General features: G+C 39.8%; 2 protein-coding genes across 2 annotated transcripts; one reads left to right on the top strand and one right to left on the bottom strand.

Moving 5' to 3' along the window:
- Positions 1-266: 266 nt before the first annotated feature.
- Positions 267-725, bottom strand: Pth (parathyroid hormone). The gene is made up of 2 exons (XM_021659814.1): positions 640-725; positions 267-528 (listed from the first exon to the last, which is right to left on the bottom strand). The coding sequence occupies exons 1-2, from the start codon at positions 723-725 to the stop codon at positions 267-269; spliced, it is 348 nt and encodes a 115-aa protein (XP_021515489.1).
- Positions 726-20,105: 19,380 nt separating this feature from the next.
- On the top strand, positions 20,106-20,258 carry LOC110562909 (putative ribosomal protein eL39-like 5). Its single transcript, XM_021659813.1, has one exon. It carries the CDS (start codon positions 20,106-20,108, stop codon positions 20,256-20,258), a length of 153 nt encoding a protein of 50 aa, XP_021515488.1.
- Positions 20,259-24,423: the final 4,165 nt, after the last annotated feature.

Raw genomic sequence — 24,423 nt, 5'->3', positions numbered from 1 at the left:
TTCTTGATCATTAAAGTTTTATTTTGTATTTAAGGAGAGAAGTAGAAATGTGTCATTTATTCTTTTATAAGTTCTGCGATAACATGCTTTAAAAAGAACATACTGAAATGGAATCATTGAAAGAGAATTTAATGAGCAAAAGTGGAATCAAAAAATTTCAAATTTTGGTTACAGTAGGAGTATTAGCACTTGGTGATCTTCATAGAGCTTGAAAAGGTAGCAGCATAGAATATTGAGGCCCTGCACTATAGGGAGGATAGCAGCATTTACTGAGGTTTAGCCTTAACTAACACATCCACATCAGCCTTGTCTCCCTCACCAAGACTTTTTGGATTGCCATCAACGAGGACATTTTCCTCCTTCTTAGTGGGCCTCTGGTAACTGCCTTCTCTGGCAGCCATTTGAACTCCAAGACTAACAAAATTGTGTACATCTTGCAGCTTCTTTCTCAGCCATTGCATCCTCTCCACGGAGGCCAGATGTTTGCCCAGGTTGTGCATTAGCTGTATTTCACTGACAGCTCTCTTCCTAGAAAGGGCAGAGAGGACCACTCCATTAGTTCCCCATACCCCCAACATAAAACCTACTGCAAAAGCTCAGGCCCACAACTCCCGGGGCAGAATGGGCTGTAGCACTTACTTAACAGGTTTCCCATCTGTGGGGGTTAGAAGACAAACTGCCAGCATGGCGGTCAGTACTTTAGCCATGGCTTTTGTAGACACCATCTTTCCTAAAAGGAGAAGCAACAGTGAGGCATTTTAAAATACTGCCAGTGTTCTAAAGTATGTAAGTACAGTCCCATGAATTGTTGTTCATAACCATCTAAGCAAGCAGTCATTAGCTGAGATTGCAATAATTAATTGAGCTATTTTTCATGAGTCTTTGGAATCAGCCTCTTTATATAACAGATGCATATATATATAATATAGCTTGTACACATAACTTAGAGAAGTTGGATGCCTGACATTCTTAGGTAGCTTTCAGAGGTTTCTTGTATAAATTTTAGCATATATTATTTAAAACACACACTGAATGAAGAGCAGTTTTGAGGATTTCCTCCCTTATGTATGTTGGCTATACCTACTTGTTTATAATAGGCTTGAAATTTACTAACCGAATTAGGTAAACAATCACTATTTAGTAAGCAAACACTGTTTCCATGACTAAGGTTGTTTTCAAATGCTAGCATAATAACCATAAATACCAAATTTGCAGGATTTTCTATTTATTTTTGTGATAAGATCTTGCTATGTAGCTCAACTAGCCTCCTGCCTTGGTCTCTACCAATGCGTCTAACTATAAGGTTTAATATTGCTATCTTTTTTCCCCCATGTTTTTTGTTTTGTTTTGTTTTTTGAGACGGGGTTTTTCTGTGTAGCCTTGGCTGTCTTGGACTTACTTTGGAGACCAGGCTGGCCTCAAACTCACAGAGATCCACCTGACTCTGCCTGCCAGAGTGCTAGGATTACAGGCATGTGTCACCATGCCTGGCTTAATATTGCTATGTTTACTGTATTAATAATGTAACACCTCTTACAATGAAAAAAAAATGTCCTGTGGCTAGGAGGATGGTTCAGTTAGTAAATGCTTGATGTACGAGCATGGACCTGAATTCAGATCCTAAAAAATATCAGGCACAGCTACAGTGCACCTGTAATTCTAACATTGGGAAATTTTTTTTTTTTTTAAGTAGAAAGAAAGTGATAGAGAAAGATATACAACATTAACCTCTGGCCTTCACATGAGCACACAAATCTGTGATTACACACACATACACACAGAGTATGTGTTATAGCTGGATGATGGTGGCACACAACTTTAGTCCCAGCGCTCAGGAGGCAGAGACAAGCCTCTGTGATTCTAGGCCAGCCTGATGTACAGAGTTAGTTCCAGGACAGCAAGGCTACACAGAAAAACTCTGTCTCAAAAAAAAAAAAATCAAATTAGTTTTATCGTTGTCATCATTGAGTTTTTTGGTTGGTTGGTTGGTTTTTTTTGTTTGTTTGTTTTTTTCCAAGACAGGGTTTCTCTGTGTAACAGCCCTGGCTGCCCTGGAGCTCACTCTGTAGACCAGGCTGGCTTCGAACTCACAGAGATCCACCTGCCTCTGCTGCCCAGGTGCTGGGACTAAAGGTGTGCGCCACCATGCCTGGCTCTAAATTAGTTTTTTATAATATGTTCTAGGAGCTTTGACCCTTAATAAATGAGTATCTACATCTTATAGCTTCAACTTAACAGTTATAGTTTAGTATACCTTCTAGTTCTTGCTCATAAGTAAGTGTGCATATTTGGCTTAATCTTCAGGTCCATGGTTGCAGACGTTATTATAGTAGCACTTTAAAAACATACTCACTATTCTACTTTTTAAGAGACACACACAATAGGAATTATGTTTCTTTTTTAAAAGGAAACTGCATCCTTAAATGTAGCATAAGAGACCTTACAGCTTGCACCATTTCTCTTCACTGTGCACTCACTGCAAAGCTATGAGTAGAGTAACAAAAGTCAGCAGAGTACAGGGAATCAAATGAAAGAAGGGGGAGTTAGTATGACATGGAAAGGATAGGAGCTCCACAAGGACCAAATATATCTGGGCACAGGGGTCTTTTCTGAGACTGACACTCCACCAAGGACCATGTATGGATATAACCTAGAACCTCTGCTCGGATGAAACCTGTGGTAGCTCAGTAACCAGTTGGTTTCCTATAGTAAGGGGAACAGGGACTATTTCTGACAGGAACTCAATGGCAGGCTCTTTGACCTCCCCACCCCCCAAGGGAGGAGTGGTCCTGCTAGGCCACAGAGGAGGACTTTGCAGCCAGTCCTGAAGATACCAGATAAAACCTGATGAAAGGGGAGGAGGTCCTCCCCAATCAGTGGACTTGGAAAGGGGCAGGGAGATGAGGGAGAGAGGGAGGGTTTGGGAGAGAATAAGGGAGCAGAATACAGCTGGGATACAGAGTTAATAAAGTATAACTAATAATAAAAAAACAAAATAAAAATAAAGAAAAACCTTCTACACTGTGTCAGTCACAAACATTGTAGCTGGCAGACAGGAGCATTGGTGTCTAAACCTAGTTCAGTTCTGGTGACATCTCTGCTCTATTTCCTTGTTCTTTTGAGGAAGATAGACTTACCTAGCAATGCCATGAGAAGAGTTGAAGCCATCCTTAAAATGCACACATAACTTTAAAGATTAGAAAACACTATTCTATATGTAAGAGGAGTAAATATTCAGTGAAAGGGAAATTTTGCAGCCATTGTATGCAGGCTAAGCTTTTTAAAAGCCATAACATTTAAAATCTAGATAAAGATATCCTACAAATACTCCCATGTGATAAATTGTTGTTGACTTTTTATATCAGAATTACTGTCTCACCGACAGCCTGTTTTATTCCAAATTTCTGATAAGGATGTAACTAAAGTGTATCATGCCAATGTTCATCGGGTTTCTGTACTTTCAGGTGGTTTTAAAAAATGAGATATCCCAAGAAACTTTAATCATAAAAATGATTCCTGACTTTCTTACCCTAAACTTATTTTATTGTTATATTTTATATTTAGCTAACATTTTCAATGAAAAAAGTGGCATAATATTGGTAGAAAGTATTATGTACTAAAAACTTGCTCAATTATCTAAATCTCACAGAATTTAAAAGGGCAATTGATAAATTCCTTACCATACAATGACTTCAGAGAAGATCCTTTTGGAGTGCCACAAACTGATGCTGTATTAAGCTAGAGTAAACTGGACAGCTGATGAACTGGACTGCAGCTCCTCAAGTCTGAGTTTCATACGTAGGCCTTTTGCTTACCAAGAGGAGCATTTTATTGTTAAAGATGATGTCACTCCTGGTGCTCTGGATCTCAGTCATAGGACCAGAGCAGCCACATACCCTCATTGGGCAGTGCCCACTCCTCTAAAGTTTCAGATAATTAGATAATAGATGAAAAAGAGCAAGGTGCTGGGTAAGGACCTGCAAAGGGAGTTGCAGCAAATGCTATGTCCATCACCTAGAAAATTCTGACATAATTGATGATACTAAGTTTATATTTTTAAAATTTTTGAGACAGAGTAACCCTGGCTGGCCTGGAACTCAATATATAGGCCAGGCTGTCATTAATCTCACAGAAATCCACCTGCTTCTGCTTCATGGGTACTGGAATTAAAGACATTTGCTACCAGGTTTTGCCACTTACAAAGTTTTGATTCTGAGTATTTTATTATTTTTTATTTTGTTTTTTGGTTTTTCAAGACAGAGTTTCTCTGTGTAGTTTTGGCTGTCGTGGACTCACTTTGTAGACCAGTCTGGCCTTGAACTCAAAAAGATCTGCCCACCTCTGCCTCTCTTAGTGCTAGGATTACAGGCCTATGCCACTGTACTCAGTGTTTCCAAATATTTATAATAAAGCTATTCTAGTATTTAAAATTAAAGCCTGAAGTGTATTTGCTATTTGTTATAGCCACATTATAAAGAAATACATGTAAGAAATCACATATCATGCTTTTTATAATGCATTTCCAGCCAATTCATATCACCTTTGGTCAGTTTTCCAAAAATATATTTTATACATGTTAAGTATATATAAAGCTGGGGAGATGGATGAATGGCTCAGTGAGCAAATGCAAGGACCTGAGTTCAGTTCCTAGAACCCATAAAAAAAACCAGGCATCATGGTGAGCCATTGTAACCCCAGTGCTTGGGGGAAGGAAGTGGGGACAGTTCAATCCTTAGGGCTTGTTAGCAAGTTTAGCTAAATTACAAACTTAAGGTTTAGTGAGGTTCGTTTTCAAAAATAATAAAGAGAACAAAAATAGAGAAAGACACCCAACATTGACCTCTGCTGCCTCATACAAACACATACACATGTGCACACAAAGGAAAACAATAGACATAGTACTGAAAAAAATAGTCAAAATGCTTTGATAAATAATTTTGACAGTTTCTAAGTAGGAAATATTTTTAAATTCATTGAACTTACATTTTTGAGGTATGGTAATAACATTGAATAAATACTATATTTCTTTGCATACATTATTCTGATAAATATTTCAATACTTCCTGAGAGTTTGTGTTATTATCCCTGTTTTTACATAAGCATCTTATACTTACAGATGTGGAAATGATGTAATTCAGTGACTTTATGACCTCCCCAATCCTCTTTAATTCTTATTACCTCAGTTTACTCTTAAAATGTAGTCCCTTTCCACCCTAGTCTTTTTTTCCTCTGTTTGCCTCATACTATGCAAACTCTCTTGCTGGGGATTCAGTCCTGATTCTCATGTTCTGTAACTGATGATTGAGATGCTATTCTAAAACCTAATTAGGTACAGGATACTGCCACTGCCTCCTGTCAAATGTTGCTCTTTGACTGTTTAGAAGCCTTCAGTGTCCTTGATATAGCCATGGCTTATTTCGGCAACTTCACTCTCAGCTAGAGAGCCAGTCTCAGAATTAGATCAATTCTCTTATTTCATGTTATACCCAAGTTTTACCCATCCTCTTGCTCCTAACCATTGCCAAGGTTCAACTTGGTACTCGGGATGAGTTTGAAAAGTATGGAATAATGGATGAGAGGTATGTTAAACACACGTTAGTGCTCTTCTGGGAAATTGCCTACAAGTAGTTGGAGTATGTTCCAGGTTTCAGTTTAGAAATATTAGAGACAAATTGGAATGTATTCTGAGGCGTAAATTAGTTTGGTGGAAAAGTTGAACAATATGAAAAGTAGTTGAGTGAAACCAGAAAAGCCTTGGGATAATCATATAGCTATATATTGTTCTTTATAGAGCTCTATAAGGAAGGAGTATGCCCTGGGTTTTAAGAAGCAAAGACTGGTGGGTCTCTGAGTTTCAGGCCAGCTTTGTCTACAGAGCAAGTTCCAAGACAGACAGGGCTACGCAGAGAAACCCTGTCTTTGGGGAGCTGGGGCAAAGAAGCAAAGACTGAAATTTAGAAGGACGGACAGACTCAGTTATGGCTAATGATTTGGGCTCAATTTGGACATTATAATAGTCAGAACAGGGAATCATATACCTTGGGTAATGTATTTCCCAGCCATGGAAGTTTCCAGTGAAAGCTAGCTGAGCTTTTATCAGGCATTGTACAGAGGTTTGTGTACAGTAAAGGACTGGGTTCCATAACAAGAGGTCCCTTTCAACTGTAAAACCCTTTCTGTTTTTCTTTTGTTGTGCTGGCAATCAAACCAAGATCCCTGTGGTACGAGACACCTGTCTACCACTGCACTGTCAGCTCTCTTTTAATCTTTTAAAGTGATTTTTCTGGGGCTTAGGATATGCCCCCCCACATGAGGGTAGATTTACCCTCCCTAAGTTATGTAAACAATAACTTCTGACACAAAGTGTGCACTTTTCTGTTACACTCAAGTGACAGAAAGGAGAACTTTAGAAGGCACGTAGTTAACACCTTTGTCACTGAGTCATGCTTAACTAAAGTCATGCTTAACATTCTGATTGTAAGAATTCTTCTCCAATTCTTTGGGTAAATTTGTGGTAATTGACATAATCATGCTCTTATTCTTTCTTTGATCACACTTATTTATAGCAAAGAAAACCATACTGAAAGCAACATTATTATGCTATTTTGAGAGAAATATATGGCAATTTTGACAGTGGCTCTCATTCCTCATTAAAAATGCATTGAATATGTACTTCCTTCCAGGGGCTATGCTAATCAATAGATGATTAAGGCAGTAGCCATGACCTTAAATTCACCATGTAGTTGTGGCATAATGTGACAGGTGTTCCCCTAGAGATAAGAACAAAGCTTATAAAAGCTCTGAGAAGGGGGTGACTACCTTCTGGGGGCTGTAGCACATAGCAGTGTTTTCAAGGGTGGTGATGGATTTTTCCATCAGACAGTGAGGAAGGATAGACCATCATGCACAGAGGCATAGAAGCCATGAAGACTAAAGATTGAGCAGATGGCAGTAGAAGGAGAAAGGAAATGGCTGGTGGCTCTCTACAAGTATGGTAGGTATGGTGTGTGCTGAGTTTTGTCATTCAGTGTCCTCTGTGCTCTGAACTTGGGAGCACTGGTAATGTTTTTGTCCTTCATGTTTTTCAAAGGATAACTTGATCTTTCAAGTAAGAGAGATGGCTGCCAAGATTTGACACATAATTTATCTAACTCATCAGGCTGTGGGATCTCAGGCAGAAGGGAGAAAGATATCACTGAGGGCTTTGAAGGCTAAGGGCTATGTGGGTACAGAAAGCTGATGACGTGGCAACAGGGAAAAGCTGAGCATAATGGGTTTTGCTTTGAAAACCTCAGCTTAAAGAAAATTCTAAAATCCTCTGGAGTCAGGTTTACACAATCTTTTGTAGTACTTGCATTTTGGGAAAGATAAAGGTTCATGTGTTGTGTTCTTTTACCTATAGTAGATGTCTAGGTTGAAAGAGGTAGTATTTCCCTCTCTTCACTCACTAGGAATTACTGTGATTGTGGGACTTAGCACCAAGTAACAGCTTCTAGTTCTGGAAAACCATAGATCTAACTACACCAACATCATGCTTTGTGTGTAGATTGTATTGCATCTAATTTTTAAAGAAAGGATTGGGTGGAGTAAAAAAGGATTGCTGCATACAAAGTGCTGCATGTACTTAATATATACAGCTTGAAGACTTTAGTTATGTGCACACAAGCATGACTACCACCACAGTCAAATGGACACATATATTACATGTCTTCCTAATGTTCCTTTTCCCAATTTTTTTCTTGAGATCGGGTCTTACCATGTAGTCCAGTCTGGCCTCAAACTCAGAAATCCTTAGAAGACATGCATCAGCACACCAGCTCTATAAACTTTTATTGATGGTTATTGCAAGCATGCCTCTCTAACAAGCAGCATTTAATAAACCATAGATCTTTTCAAATTTATGAAACCGTTATAAATCTTGATACCCACTACACTCAGAGAGCCATTTGAAGGCATTCTCATGATTAAAACAGCACTTGTGGCTTTCATCCATTCTGTCAGTGAACATTCAGTTCTGTGCACATAGCCTTCTACTTGCATAATTGCATGGACTGGAAGAGTGGTAAGATGGCCTACACTGCTCGCACAGAAGTTTCTTAAGCAGCAGAAACTGAGGGGAATGGTGAGAAACTGGATGCTGGGGATGAAACACGTCGATTACAGCAAAGGCTGTCTTTGTCTTGTCACATTTTAAACTGGGATTCTTTTGGGAAAGCCTTTAATTAGATGAATGAGACTTAGTTGTACAGACACTCCTGCACAACTTTCTCTGTGGCCAGAGAAAGAATGGAAGGTGCCCTCCATGTTTCCTCATTCAAATTTTCCCTCAGACTTCATCTATGCCACTGTTTCTTAAGGAAATGAAGCAAAGACATAACATCAATTCAGAGTCATTAATATTTACTTGTGTGTTTGGTAACCATAAAGATGCTAGAGAGCAAAAATAACGTTATTGGGAAGGAAAGTCTAGGATTTTAGGTTTCTTTGAAACAAGCAGAATAGGCCAGAGACCAATGCTATAGATTGTTGTTTGTTGAGACAGGGTCTCACTGTTTAATGCTGGCTGTCCTGGAACTCTCTGTGTAGACCAGGATGCTCTCAGAGCCACAGAAGATCTGCCTACCACTGCCTTTGCTTCCTGAGTGCTGGGATTAAAGGCATGTGCCACCACACATAGCCACTCTAGAGTCTCTGCAGGAGAATCTCTTTTATCTTCCTGGAAAAGTAGTTACAAGTGTTCCACATGAAATGGAAATGGGGGTAGTCTTCCCAGTTAATGTGCCATACAATCTCTCTGCTATATATTTGACCTTTGTTTGAATGTCATGATGTGACATAATTAAAACATGTCTTTCACATCCTTTTCCAATTCTCTTTCTCTCTATCTCTTTCTCTGCTTCAGGGTCAGGGTTTCTCTGTATAGTCCTGGCTGTCCTGGAACTCACTCTGTAGATCAGTCTAGCTTTGAAATTAGAGGTCTATCTACCTATGCCTACCAAGTGCTGGAATTAAAGGCATGTGCCTGACAGTCACCTTCTTTTGAGGGTTAGTCTCCTGGCTAGGTGATTGACAGGCCCAATTGGAGAAACTCTTTAGGAAGGAGACAATAAGTAGTGTTTGAGGCAACTTAGACTGTCCACACAGGGACCTGAAGTAAAACTCAGATTCTGATCTTTGTTTTGTTTTGTTTTGTTTTGTTTTTGCTTTTCTCTTTTGCGACAGGGTTTCTGTGTATAGCCCTGGCTGTTCTAGACTTGCTTTGTAGACCAGGCTGGCCTTTAACTCACAGCGACCCTTCTGCCTCTGCCTCCTGAGTGCCGGGATTAAAGGTGTGCACCACCATGCTCCAGATTCTGTTCTTTTAACCAGAAATAATTTTCTCTTTTATTTCTTAGGGCCTCAGTGAAGCCCTGAAAACTATACGTTTTCATATGATAATTTAGATTTTGAGAAGGAACCAAGCTGATTCTTTTTTTTTTTTTTTTTAGCTTTACCAGGGAAACAGGAAGTAGGGTCCAAAACTAATTATGAAGAAAGGGTTTGACTACATTTTGAGCCATTAATCTATTTCTTTTCTAGAGTTTAAATTCTATTTATGTGTATCTGTGTGTGCCCATATCATGGTATACATGTGAAGGTCAGAGGACAATGTGAGAGAATCATTTCTCTCCTTCTATCATGTAGGGCTTGGGGAGTAAATTCAGATCATGTGGCTTGGCAGTAAGTACCCCTACCTGCTGGGCCATATATCTCACTGGCCCTAATAGTTGTTTTTCAAAGGACACATTGACAAAGAACAAACTGGCAGCTGGGCATGGTAGCGCATGCCTTTAATCCCAGCACTCAGGAGGCAGAGACAGGTGGATCTCTGTGAGTTCAAGTCCAGGACAACCAGGGTTGTTATGCAAAGAAACCCTTTCTTGAAAAACAAAACAAAAAGAAAGAAAGAAAGAAAGAAAGAAAGAAAGAAAGAAAGAGAAAACAAAACATAACTTATGTATATCATAGGATATTATTATTCTGCAGTATTATAATAACACCAAGATGTATATCAATAGAACATTGGCTGATTAAGTCTTAACAGATTAGCTAGTTTTAACAGCAAACAAGACTCTTTACCTACCAATATCAATGGAAGCCTATAATATATTGTTAAGTAAGAAAATAAGGCACAGAATACCGTAATATAAATCTCATGTGTGAAAGCAGACTATATAAGCATGTACACGAATATTATATGCTTAAAAAGATGCAAGGATAAGTCAGGCTTTCAAAAAGAAACTCTTAAGGTTAGTTACTAAGGATAGGAAAGAAGGGGGTGGAAAGAATAAGGATAGAATCTCAAATTCTCTGAGTATATGGTGCTACAATGGCATCATGGTTATGTAAGACAAACCCCATATTTTTCTGAGTTGCACAATAAAGTACACAGGCATAAATTGGCAAAAGGTATAGATTTATTTTTAAATAATTAACTATATCCTGGAGTATATAGAATAGGTTGATGTAAGCATCACAGAATATATATATATATATATATATATATATATATATATATATATATAACATATGTTGAATTGTTTAATATTAAAAATAAACCATCTATGAGATGACTTTTTAAATGCTAATTTAAAGCCTTTTGATGAGTTATATCCTCATGAAGCTCAAGTTCTGTGTATAAAACTGAATGAAAACATTTTAGAAAGAAGTTAAGATGGGGATCTGGAGAGATGGATCATTGGTTAAGAGCACTATCTGCTCTTCCAGAAGTCTTAAATTCAATTCCCAGCATCCACATGGTGGCTCATAACATCTGTAATGGAATCTGATTCTCTCTTCTGGTGTGCATGAAAACAGAGCACTCATACACATAAGAAGAAGAAGGAAGAAGAAGAAGAAGAAGAAGAAGAAGAAGAAGAAGAAGAAGAAGAAGAAGAAGAAGAAGAAGAAGAAAGAAGAAGAGGAGGAGGAGGATGAGGATGAGGAGGAGGAGGAGGAGGAGGAGGAGGAGGAAAAGAAGCTGTGAGCACAGGGATCAGGAAGTAATAGATCTGTAAAAGCAGCAGCTCAGACATGAAAAAGGAAAGGATGGAAGGGCAGGTTCAGCCAGAGCAGCTGGCAGCATGTAAGTGGGGATATGTGGAAACAGAAAACAAGCTTCAAAAACAGAAAAATCCTTGTGTTCCTATTGCACCTTGGGCCTGTGTTGATAATCGGTGGCCCATGTTACCACCAAAGGCCTAGCAGATGTCCAAGGTCTTTGCCTCATCCTGAGGCTATGCTGATGTCTACAAGCCATGCTGCTACTGGGAACTATGTGGATGTGAGTGGCCTGTGCTGCCCCCTGAGGTCATGTGTATGGTCTGACCTGCCTTGGAGGGCCTTGTCTGGGTCCATGGTCCTACTGTACTTAGGGGCTGTGTTTGTGGTCTGTGTCGTCATCCAAAACTATGTGGAGGCCCATGAGCCGTGCTTCACTGACTGTCAAGAAAAAAGGAAGCTAGTTTGGCAGTGATATTGGTGACTGCCAATGCACAGCTGAGAAAAAGGGACATGAAAGACTTCTGTGACAACCTCTCCCTGCCCCCCCAAAAAGTAACAACTTAAACAGAAAGCCATTGAAGGGAATTCTTAAAAAGTGTGGTAAAGCCAGGCATGGTGGCACATGCCTGTAATCCCAGAACTTGAGGAGGCAGAGGCCGGAGGATCTCTGTGAGTTTGAGGCTAGCTTGGTCTACAAAGCAGACCAGGACAGCCAAGGCTACACAAAGAAACCCTGTGTCAAAAAACATACAAACAACACAGGTACATGCACACACACACACATACACATGCAATTGTGATAAGGATGTTGAAGTGTAGGTCACCACAGTTGATAGCTTGTGTGTGTGTGGGAGGGTGTTGCAGGAAGAGAAAAACTTAGTTCCATTTAAGGGGCAGGCCATTGAGAGTTTGACCACACTTCAGTGAGTATATAGCTAACACAAATTGGACTTGTTTTTTTCTTTGTTGTTGTTTTGTTAGGGGCTTACAAGGGAGGCAGGGTGGTGGTGCATACATGGAAGGACTGGGGTACGTGTGTGATTGGGGACTATGACATGAATTTCTGCCCCCCAAATCAATAAAAATATTGTATTGAAAAAATAGAAAAACCTTATGAATTTTTTTAGTAAGAAATACTAAGGCCATTTTGTTGCTCTCAGAGAGAAGACACCTAACCATAGATTAAACAAGCCAAAGAAGTTAGACTGTTTTTACAACTGTGAGAGTAGTATCTACAGTATCTACTCCATTTTAATTTTGTACCTCCATTTTAATTTTGTTTTAAATAAGAAGAAAGCTAGGTATAGAGGTACACACTTGTGATCCAGCACTTGGAGGTTGGGGTAGGAGGATTGTGAGTTGGAGGCCAGCTTGGACCACCTATCTCCAAAAGCAAGCAAACAAATACACACACACTCAAATGACTTAATTTACCCAAGCCTTCTCTTCCAGCCCAGCTAGTCCAGCTTCTGTTACTATGCTATATGTATCAGCTCTCTAGGGCTGCCATAAAGAAACGCCAGAAACTTGGTGGCTTTATCTTATCACAGGCCTTGTACTATCTGGTTTTGTGTGTGAACTTTATAGAAGCTAGAGTTATTTGAAAGGAGGGAACCGCAATTCAGAAAATGTCTCCAAAAGACCACTTGGCTGTCAGAAACTCATTAAAATGAATGATGAATGTGAGCTTTGTACTTCCTGTGAGAAGTACGTGGCCACAGAAGTAGCTGGTAATTCTTTGGGCAAAGAGCAGTGGTAGGAATGAGATGGGTGCCCCATGTAGAAAAGCATCTGGAGCAACTGTGTAGTGCACCTTCTGTTGAGTAAGGGGAATTCTTATACACCAAGGAAAACTGGAGGATGCACAAGTCTGTTCTGAGTGGCCTCAACTTAATTAATGCAAGAAGAAGAGGGAGAAGACGGAGAAGAAGGAGGAAGGGTATTTCTGGACTGACAATTAACTGCTGTGCCTTGGCAGTTGGAGCCCAAAAGAACAAGCAGAACCCCAAAACTTCAATCTCTCTAAAGAAGATGATAGCTTCTTTAAAAGTGCTTAAATAAAAAAGGTAAGATGCCCTGGACAGAGCATCCAAGCAAGATTCCATGTGTCCTGAAAAACAAATGTTGACATACTGCTCTGAAGAAACAATGCACTAAGAAAAAGGAGGAAGCTGCAAAATAGTCTAAACTTTTGGCCAAAAGAATGAAGAAAGCTAAAGAAAAGCAACAGGAACAGATTGCCAAGAGATGTAGGCTGTCCTCCTTGGGAGCTTCTCCTTCTAAGTCTGAGTCCAGTCAAAAATAAGTCTTTAAGAATAACAAAGAATCAGCTCTTGAAAAAAAAATTCATTACAAACTAATGTGCACCACAAAGCAATTAGATTTGGAGTTATGATAGGAACAAAGGATATTTGAGAAAGCAACGGTGCTCTATACATCAGGAAGACTCTCTTCTAAAGATGTGTCATTTAATCCAGCATTGAACATTGGAGTGGACTAGAAGAGTAAACAGGGAAGGCCCAGGTGTGAAGGCTCTCCAGTGTGTAGAAAGCAGAAGGAAGGCCAGTGTGGACGAGGCTTAATGAGAGGGATCGTTATGCTAACTCAGGTTTGCTACTGTAAAGGCGCTGAAATTTCTTTCTTTAACTTTCTTCTCCTGTCTCAGTCATGTACCTTTTTCTGAAAGAATCAATAAATCACTGGCTGTATTTCTAGGAAACCCAACCTGACTACCCTGCATAAGAGTGATGAATACTAATAGCATTCTTTACATGCTTAATTTTACCATGCCTTACTTTTAACTTCTGAGGTAAATTATTTTGTTTTAGCTACATGGATTTGAGCTTCTGTCATTTACATACTAAAAGTCTAGACATCCAGTGTCTTGCTATAAATGTTGAATAAGTATATTGTATATTGACTTGTACATAGAGTGAAATGGAAATGTAGGTGGGGATGGAATGAATTCTAGCTACTGTGTTGAGAAATGAAAATTGATATTTATTTGTGCCTATAATATAAATAATAGGTAAATAGAAGGTGGGTAGAAGGAATGTCATAGACCAAAGGACCCTTTGTAGGAACAAAAATTTGATAATTCAAAAGTATAAGTGCTTGAAAAATCTGAGTTGACCTAAAAAAGGCAGTGAAGGAATGAAAAAAAAATGCTGATTTTGTTGAAGCAGCAAGTCTGTGTGATAACATGAGAATACAAAGCAAGCCTGGTGTGTATTGCTGAGGTTTTGGGTTAATGCTGACAAGTAGCTTTTTAAGGAAGGTACAAGATGTACAGATGATGTGGATATGTTTGGGATTCAAAGGCAGAGAAATTGCAGCCAGTGCAACCAAGCTGTGGCTATTAGATTCGGACATATAATCAGGGTGAGGATCTGCTGAGACTCAGGCTTTCTGAGGAGAGTTGTTTCACCCACATGGGAGCTCAGTGTATACAGGTCAGTACCATTTTGTTCTGATCAGCGTCACCTGAGCGATGCAAGATCTGACCTGCAGGAGAAACACGATTATTTCAAGTCATCAGCAAAGCATTCATTTGATCACTCATAACAGTCCAGTCCCCAGATGTTCGATACAAAAGTACATTTGTATAACCAGACATGTTTATGTGAATCAGTACATGCATCTTTACAACCATCTAACCTGATAAGATAAACCTGGTCAAAGTCACTGGACTTTTTTTTTTTTTTTTGCTTTTTCTTCATGTTCATGTCATTTCATTTTTAAAATATTTCTTTTGATTATTTTTAAGTGTGTGTGTTCATGTGTGTGCGTGTGTGTACATGCGTGCATGTGTACATTACATGTTTGTAGTGCTGCAGAAGTCAGAGGAGTCTGATCCCCTGGGGCTGTAGTTACAAATGGCTGTGAGATGCCTGCTGGAAACCAAGTTTAGGTCCTCTGAAAGGGTGGTATGCATCCTTAGGCACTGAGCTAACTTTCCAGTCCCCTAATGTATGAGATAGCCTTCTGTGACCCTTGTGGCCACTTAGCAAATATTTGCTGTGACAAGCTTGAACAGCACCATTTGTCCCAGGTCTTGTCTTTTTGTGCTCCTCAGAATAAAAGCCTTCATCTGCTGCTTACTCACCCACCACCTAGGTAGCCAGGTTTCCCTTCACAATAAGCTCTCTTCTTCAACTGTGTTTCTTGCTAAAGACCCTGCTTCCTATCCCAGATGCTAGTGATGCTACCATTCATTTGAATGTCCAAATTTAGGGTGTCTAATTAGTATTCTCAATGATTTCTTTAACCTGTACATTCTCTAGTCTTTCCCATTCTTCCTCTTCTACCAAATGGACCCAGTAGTCAGTGAGTTATTGAAGCCAGAAACTTGAATGTCAACCCATTAATTTCACTTCCAAAAATTACATTTTCTGTTTATTTGTCTGTTTATCAGCACTGATGTCTGCCCAGCCTAAACATCTTTCTTTGATATGGGGGGGCAGTAGTTCCTATCTGAACTTTCTGCTTCTACCTTGTCTATTCTGCACACATCAGTCTGAGTGAGCTTTCTGAACTATAAATCAAATCACTATACTTTTTGGTTTAACATCTTTTGATGGCTGCTTGTTTTACTTTGGATAAATCTCTTCAAATTCTGGAAGCTAGTTCTTGCTTATCTGCCCTTTCTTTCAGGACACTCAGGTCATACCAGCTTTCTGTCAGATCTAGGGATAGATACACCATCATTTTCCACTTCAGGGACTTTGATTTGTCCTTATAGTGCTCTTAATGAGGATTAGCTTTTTGTTTTTGTATCTTGATTAAATTTTGCTTCAAAAAAAGCCATCTAAAGTAGCTGTTGCTGATCACTTAATAATGGTGCCTTTTCCTTCTATTTAGAGAAATTACTTACTATTATGGTTTCCAGCATTTTGGCATTGCAACATGACATTGCCATCCACAAATGTTTGGGGTTTATGTTCATAGTTATTATGGGATACATGTGACCCATGGATTGCTGGTTCCACATGTCTGCTTTTAAGTGTGTGTGTATGAGAGAGAGAGAAAGAGAGAGAGAGAGAGAGATATCCCTTATTCTATGCCTTTTGTACAAGTGAACTTCATGAAACAATAACATTGTCTATTCTTGATTATGTCATAACTATTGGTGCATAGTGCACACACTCTTTATAAATGATTCTTTTAAAGAATAAATGATTGAGGGTTGGAGAGATGACTCACAGGTTATGAACCATGTACCACTCTTACAGAAGACCTGAGTTTGATTCCCATTACTCATGCCACATGGTGGCTTATAACCTTCTGTAACTCCAGCTCCAGGAAATCAATCACTTCTTTCCTCCACACATAATCTTAAAAATAAATTTATACATTTAAAAAGAATAAATGATTGAATTATCTACCATCTAACTGAGGATGTAGACTCCAGTATTCTTCTCCTTATTCTACCTAGAAGCACCGTACCTCCCCAAGGTCAAACAACCTGTAGCAGCAGCATAAGAACTATCCCACAAGAATCAATGGGTCAGTCTCCTTGAAGTGAAACACTAATACCAGGAGTTAACAGAACTGTATCTGAATCCACTTCAGTGTTGGAGAGAATTACCTCTCTGATCCTCATTTCCCACATGTGATGAAACAAGAACCTTGTTGCATCCCTAAATATCTGGAACATACAGATGCCAAAAAACATGATTATTTAATGAATAAATCACAGCATCACCTTGGGCTTTTTGAAATGCCAAAACAGTACACACATATGTGTGTTTTTTGTATAGCATATGTTTGCTAAGGTTCATCTGGTAGAACTCAAAGCTGGGCAGAACAACAGTATCTATTCAAAGCAATTCTGACAAAGGACAGAGTTGGAGGACTCTCATTTTGTGATTTCAGCACTTTCTCCAATGCTGTTACCTGGCAAGGTAAGTACAGTGTTGGCATGAAATGGACATCAGATAACAGAAGAAGTTAGACTTCAACAGAAGGTATACTTCTATTGAGAAGTATACCCCAACATGTACAGCCTTTTGACGATGCCAAGACAGTTCAATGGAGAATGGATGGTATTTGCGGCAGATGATGTTGGAACAACTGGATATCCACGTTTAAAACACAAAGTGGAAGTGATACATGGTGCTACATGTTATGAAATATAATGCAGGAGGGGGTGCCTTTGGGGACATTATTCCATGCAACAGATCTGGTGTAAAGGGGGTTTATTGGGGAAAGGGAGAGGAATGAGGACCTGGGGAAGGGATACAGGCAGACAAGTGAACGTGTAGACAGGCAGGCAAATGGGAACAGAGCCATAGGGGCAGAGAGGGAGCGCACAGAGAACAGAGAAGGGTCTGAGAGGACAGAGAGAGCTGGGCTTCTTCATATCTGAAGCACACCTGGCACACCATGAAGCAGCATATGGTGATTGCCTAAGCAATTGCTAGGCCCCGGGGGCAGGCCAGCAGGAGACAGGGTCTCTCTGTGTAGCCTTGGCTTTCCTGGACTCGCTCTGTAGACCAGGCTGGCCTCGAACTCACAGAGATCCGCCTGCCTCTGCCTCCCCGAGTGCTGGGATTGCAGGAGTGTGCCGCTGCACCCGGCTGGGTGTTGTGTTCTTTAGACCACTTCCTGCTGTCTGGGGGTGGTGGCATCTTTGGGGAACCTAAGAACACTGGGATGCTGGCCAAGACCTGGGAGAGCTGGCTGTTTCACGAGCTGTCCAGGCTCTGTGGGAACATCTGGGGCTACAAGAGTGCAGGCCCGTTGAAGCAGTCTGTGAGGCTAGACCAGAGCACCTCCAGGCTGGGTGCTATGGAGCTGTCCTGGATGCAGATTTTGAGAGAACACCTGGACTTGCCAAGATGCTGAAATACGTATTTCTATATTGGGGCAGAAGATAAAGTTAAGAAGTTTAGGGAGAAAATTTTTTTTCTTGGGTGTACGTTTGAAACTTTTAGGGCCATGGTCTTGATATTTGGGTGAAAGGAGTCCCAAAACCAGGGAAAGGGGGAGGAATAGGCAGGTGGGAAAACAAGCTATTGGTTGACAGTACTTATTTGGAGTCCATTTGACCTGTGAGAGGTGGATTCCCTGAAGCTTATAAGAATTATTTAAGTTTACAAAAAAATGTTTCAAACATGTCAGCATCATCATTGTTAGTAATCTGCACTGACCCACACTGTGGAAAAGGCAATAGACTCACACCTTTGTGTCATAGTAGAAGCTGGGGAAATGATTTTGGGTTAAAAGCATGAACCCTCTTTAGGCGAGCTCAGACACCTGGGACAGTGCCAGGTGGGCAGTTTGACTGGGACGGTACACCTGTAAAAGGCTAATGCAGGCATCCTAAGATGAGCTCAGGAAGGACAGAAACCTCCTGGAGCAGAAGTACAAAATCTTACTTGAATCTCATTCTCAGTACAAATACAAACCGTGAAAGAGGGACTTCTTACCTCTATCCAGAAGACTAGATGTATATGCATTTAGCACAATAAAAAACACTTAAGCCTATACTTAGAAAACAACCAAAGGAAATTTAAAAATTTGAGCTTGTAACTACAGAGGGTCTCTATCCTCTAGCTATAGAGAAAATAGAGGATCATATAGTGGAAGGCTTTACCAGTTAGACTAATAATTTATCAGAACTCCACTGATTAATGTTAAAACTCTGAACTTTTGAAGTCTTCATATATAGTGGCATAGTGAGGGGAAGAAATCTGAAGCATTTTTTCTTTTATACCTTAAATCACTTTTTAAATCACTATTTCAGCTTTTGCATTTTCCAAAATATAACTTGCAATTACAGACCTTAAGAAAAACACCTTCTTAGACCCCCAAACACTTTCTTAGTTCCTACAACTTAAGCTTCTGTATCCTCAGACCCTACACAAATTTTACACTTTTTATTCCTATTCAAGTAGTTACCAGGAGACACGGGTGGTTGGTTTCCAGGAGCAGTCACTATAAAGGAATAGTGGAAGGTTACTTTGAAACCTGTGTTCTAAGTCTGGTAACAGAGGTAGTCTATGTCTAGACCTAGTGATAGCAGCTCTAGTAGAGTGAAACTTGAAGCCTGATTTTTGCACACAAAGAGAACTGAGAAGGCATCTGAAATCTTGGTTTCTGCTGTTAAGCTGATAAACATTTTACTAATCTATAGTCTTCAAACCCATCAGAGATCTGAGAAGGATAAACGTCACCTGAGTAAACAGGAAGTATGAAGCAAGCAGCTTCTGAGTTTATTAAGAACTACGGCCTGGACAGTCACCCAAGGTTTCTCTGTGGTCTCTAGCACATCCGTCTTCAGCCATGAGGCCCAGGAGATTTGACAGACTTTTCTGTGAAGCAGAAATTTTGAAGGACTGTCCTATCTTTGTCCAGGCAAAATGAGGCAGCTAACTTCCCAATGTCCTGCCTGTCTGCAGTTTTGGATGGTGTCAGCAGTCAAGGTAAAGGGCAGTTTATAGCCCAGTGACAAGCTTTGTCATATCTGAAGCAAGCTTCACGTGAAGGTTCTTCTGTGCCCATCTTCTTAACAGGAGATTAGGGATGCTGTCAGGAGCTGACAAATCTATGACAAAAAGCTTTTTTTAAAAATTATTAAATATAATGCCACATTCTGCAGATCTCTGAAGTGTTTGAGGACTACCTATCCAGAGTATATCTGAATAGACAAACTTTGCTTGTTTCTAGTTACTTACTTTGAAAACGTATACAGGAAACGTAATAAAGCTCATTCCTGTAATTAATTGCATCAGTTCTTAGCATGACTAAGAACACATTAAAAGATATGATCATTTATAAGGTGACTGATTACAAATTTGCATTTCTTAATTATCATTAACAATTTACAATAATTTAGTAGCTTTCATAAGACTATGATTTTTATATTTTATCCTTGTTAGGTTTAGATTTAAAATAACAATTTTCAATTGCAACCTTCTCAGCATCAGAATGTTTTAATCTATAAACATAGTCCATAAAAAATCTAGGAACTTTCTAACCTTTATATGGTATATTATTATAGAACATAACAGTTTCCTGTATGATTCAGTTAATTAAAAAATCTAACTCAGCTGCTCGCCATGTCTTCTCACAAGACTTTCCCAATCAAGCAATTCCTGGCCAAGAAACAAAAGCAAAATCCTCCTGTTCCTCTATGGACTCAGATGAAAACTGTTAACAAAATCAGGTACAACTCCAAGAGAAGACACTGGAGAACAAAGATGCTACTGTAAGGATTCACACAGTGGCAGGACTGAAGGTTTACGCTGAAGCATGGTCTTCGACCAAAGGAGTTTGACACTTTTAATCTGGAGACTTGGTCATGTCTAAATTGGGGGTGTGGTTTGTCCAGTAATAAAATGTAAAATTAAAAAGCAATCTACAGGAGGCTGGAGAGATGGCTCAGAGGTCAAGAGCATTGGCTGTTCTTCCTAAAGGTCCTGAGTTCAATTCCCAACAACCACAGGGTGGCTCATAACCATCTATAGTGAGATCTGGTGTGTAGGCACACATGCAAGCAGAATGCTGTATAAATATAAATAAATCTTAAGAACATTGAAAAAAATCTTCCCCTTAATAAAATTAGCAAAAATGAAGGTAAACATATATATGTTTATAAACATATATATATATGAAAAACAAAAACTAAACTATATATACATATACATATATATGTATATATACATATACATATAGTTTAGTTTTTGTTTTTCATGACAGGATTTCTCTGTGTAGCCTTGGCTCTCCTGGATTCACTTTGTAGACCAGGCTGGCCTGGAACTCACAGAGATCCACCAGCCTCTGCATCCCTGAGTGCTGGGATTACAGGCATGCGCCACTGTGCCTAGCTGGGGTAAACATATTTTTAAGCAGTGATTTTTAACCATTTTTATATTGTATACCTCCAAACTTTTTAAAGAAGTTTAAAATATCTTAATTGTGGTTTTGTAATATTAAAATAAAATACTTTTTTTAAAAGGGTGAAGACAAAGCTTAACCATAATTTTTAGAAGGCAAAACCACATTTTAATAATGTAAACAATTCAATGTCTTTAAAATCAATGCCAGTTGGATAACTGTTATGTTGTAAAATTTGGCTGTCAGCAAGGTATGCTCTTACACATGAACACATGGAAGTTCAGTTTTAATATCCCATTAAGCAAGCATTATTTTAAATCCTGTTTTTTATAAAATTGGTTTTAAAGATAAGACAGAAATTACATAAATCATTTGGCAGCCCTTAGTTAAGATGGTGGTGAAACTGTATGTCTTTTTCTTTTGGCTTTTTCTAACCCATAACAGAGATTGCTGCCAACCACGTGGCTGCCCTTAATCAAGTTGGCAGTGAATTTATGACTCTGCCTTCTCTATCTCATAGTCAAGATGGCAACCAGACACATATTGTTTATACTGAAATGATGATGCACACAGATTTTATATTTTATATGAAAGAGGTTTATTGGATGGAGATGAAGAGAGAGGGAAGGAGAAAGATGTGGCGGGGAGGGGGCACCCTGACAGGGAGAGCAAGAGGGCAAGAAAATGACAAAGTGTCAGGTTGGTCCTTTTATGGAGCAACTGAAAACACCTGCCAGGTGACACATGATCACATTATAGGTTGCTAGGCAACCCAGAAGCAGGCTACCTCAATACTAACATATATCCCAAAAAGAATCATGTCACATGGTTTAAGATTACTTAAGTACAGGCTTTTAATCAGCAAACCCAAGTTATGAATTTCAAGTTAACCTTTTGTTATAGATAATACAGATTTTTAACAATACCCAATAATTTATAAGTCAATAGTTCTTTTAACTTTTTGACACCAGAGTTTAAAAACATGATTGGGTCTAGAAAAGGTGACTAATTACCCATTTTCAGAACCAGCAATAAAGTAGAAGAGTATAGAATAATTTGAATATTATCTATATTTGAATAATATTTGAATTCCTATTATAGTAATTCAGTGCCAGAAAACCCAGAGGTGAATTCTGAGCCCTGACAGCTGGCAGCAGGAAAAAGAAACAGCATTTATTCACGCATTCAAGACCAGTCAGAAACAAGCATGCAGTGGGCACATACATCCTAAATTAGCTTTTGTTAATCTGAGTAGACCTTTGTAACCTTGAAATTTCATCATTGATAGATTATCTCTGCCAATGAAATAAGTCAATCCAAGTCAGATTAAAAGTATAAAAAGGGCACATTTATTTGGGAACTGGGACTCCTGGGCAAGTTTACCAGCTTCAGGGGACCAGGCAAGAGGAAGTCACACTCAGACTGTGGAAGGAGGATTTTTAAGGATTGTAGGGCGAAGGAAAATGATGTGTCTGCCACACACTGGACTTGTGCCCAGATATGCCCATGGGGCAGGGGCTTAGGTGGCTGCCATCTTCCGGTGAGGGGGTTGAGACAGTTGTCAGGAATGCCAGGAATTCAGAACTCAGAGGCTTTCATCAGAGGGGGCAGGGTTGTAGAAAAAGAATAGGATTTACTGCATCGTGTTGGGGAGGGGAAGCAACTGGAGATTCCAACTAAACAATCATCCTATTCAGAATATTTTAGACCGGGATTGAATCACATATACAAAATGTTGCAGCAAATAAACTTTGAATTTCTGTCATCATCACTCAAAAATCCATACCAAACTAAAGCAGTTGAGACTTGTTGCTTTCTTTCTTTCTTTCTTTCTTTCTTTCTTTCTTTCTTTCTTTCTTTCTTTCTTTCTTTCCTTTGGTTTTTTGAGACGGGATTTTTCTGTGTAGCCTTGGCTGTCCTGGACTCACTTTGAAGACCAGGCTGGCTTCGAACTTAGAGATCCGCCTGCCTCTGCCTCTGCCTCCCAAGTGCTGGGGTTAAACCACACCTGGCTTGTTGCTTTCTTAGTCTAAACGGACATACAATAAAAAACAAAGAGTTCATTAATACTGTGTTAGTATTTATTTTAAAATGCCACGCATATACAGATCTGATATTAAAGAGTTGTATTGGGGGGTGGGAAGCAGAAGAGAGTTAGGGCCTGAGTGAATCATGAAGGCAAAGAGACAGACAGAACAGAGATGGGGGAGGAGAGTGCCCTGACAGAGAAACAACAGAGACAGCAAGAGAGCGAGTGTGGGAGTGGCAGACTGGTGATGTCATAGGTTGCAGGTAGTGACTAGGATGTTGTCAGGGCCCTAAAGGCCCCTAAGGGCAGGCCAGTGAATTGCACGCACAACATAACACCAAGTTTTACAATTCTTGCTTCATACCAACATGGTCATCTTAAGCTGGTGAAATCACCTGGTGCATTGCAAGCCATGTGACCAACATGGTTACTATTTTAAAACATTTCTGTGTACACACACATACATATTGAGAGAACAAAAATTTTAAAGCCCTAGCCACCTGGAAAAAGAAACTAGCTTAATGCAATCTTTCCCTGCCCACTAGTTATACAGTTGCTAGGAAAACAGCCCGTTTGACTAGGCCAGAACTGTTTGTAGCCTTGGCGCCAAAAGTGGACTAATCATTTCAAAAGTAAAGTTCCCTTATCCAATCATGTAACGTCAAAGCATGTAAGTCCCTGCTTGTGGTTTTGCCCTCTAAAACTTCGTTCCCCTAGACCTCTGGGCCGAATTCCGCTTCTGTCTCCACAGGGAGTTTGTGTCCTGTGTTGGACCACAATTAAAGGAACCTCCTGTATTTACAGTGGAGTCTGTTCCTGGTCTTTTGACTGTCGTGAACTCAGCACAGCAATATACACATAAAATGAGTGTACGAGTTAAATCCCTCATCGCTCTGTTCCTGCTTGTCCATTTCCCAGGTCCTCACCCACCTCCCCTTCCCCAATAAGCCCCTTTTACACCAGATCTGTTGCATGGCATAATTTTTCTGGGGCACACCTTGGCATGGGCCTTCCAAGGTACCCCCTAGGTACATTAGTGCACACCTGTAATCAGGGGCTACCAGCTGACTTGGGTTCTTGAGGCAGTAAGGGCATGAAGAAAGGACAGACACTTGTACAGAAAAACTAGAGTCTGGCAGGAGTGATTGCTCTGTTGAGCCACACCTATGGCCGCCAGCAGCCCAGAAGCTCAGTACGTTCATTAGGTACAGCACAGTGGGAGGCATTAGCTACTTTTGGTGGGTGGTCTCTGTCGCTGAAAAGTTTCAGGCTGTGAATATTTGAGGAGAGGAAGAATTGTAGTTGCCAGGCTTTGCCACTCTGATGGGATGTTGGAGTCCTTGACATGGCCATTGTGTGTTAACAATACACACTCTGTTGGGGTAACCTACCCCACACATATCGCATCATGTGTGTACGCTTGTTAATTGCTGTGCCTGCAGTGCCAGGTGCTAGCAGCATAAGTGGTATAGCCATTTCTATAGCCCACAAGACCTGCTTTCTATACGTAA

This window comes from Meriones unguiculatus, chromosome 14, assembly GCF_030254825.1.
Source record: "Meriones unguiculatus strain TT.TT164.6M chromosome 14, Bangor_MerUng_6.1, whole genome shotgun sequence".
NCBI classification, from domain to species: Eukaryota; Metazoa; Chordata; class Mammalia; order Rodentia; family Muridae; genus Meriones; species Meriones unguiculatus.
The sequence above is the reverse complement of the archived record's forward strand: the minus strand, read 5'-3'. Positions and strand labels throughout refer to the sequence as shown.

What these genes read in the sequence shown, in the direction of transcription:
- Pth (XM_021659814.1), bottom strand. Translation starts at nt 725, where the DNA reads ATGGTGTCTACAAAAGCCATGGCTAAAGTACTGACCGCCATGCTGGCA. An exon ending in ACAGATGGGAAACCTGTTAA is followed by an intron (nt 529 to 639) that starts GTAAGTGCTACA and finishes TGCCCTTTCTAG; the next exon opens with GAAGAGAGCTGTCAGTGAAA.
- LOC110562909 (XM_021659813.1), top strand. Translation starts at nt 20,106, where the DNA reads ATGTCTTCTCACAAGACTTTCCCAATCAAGCAATTCCTGGCCAAGAAA.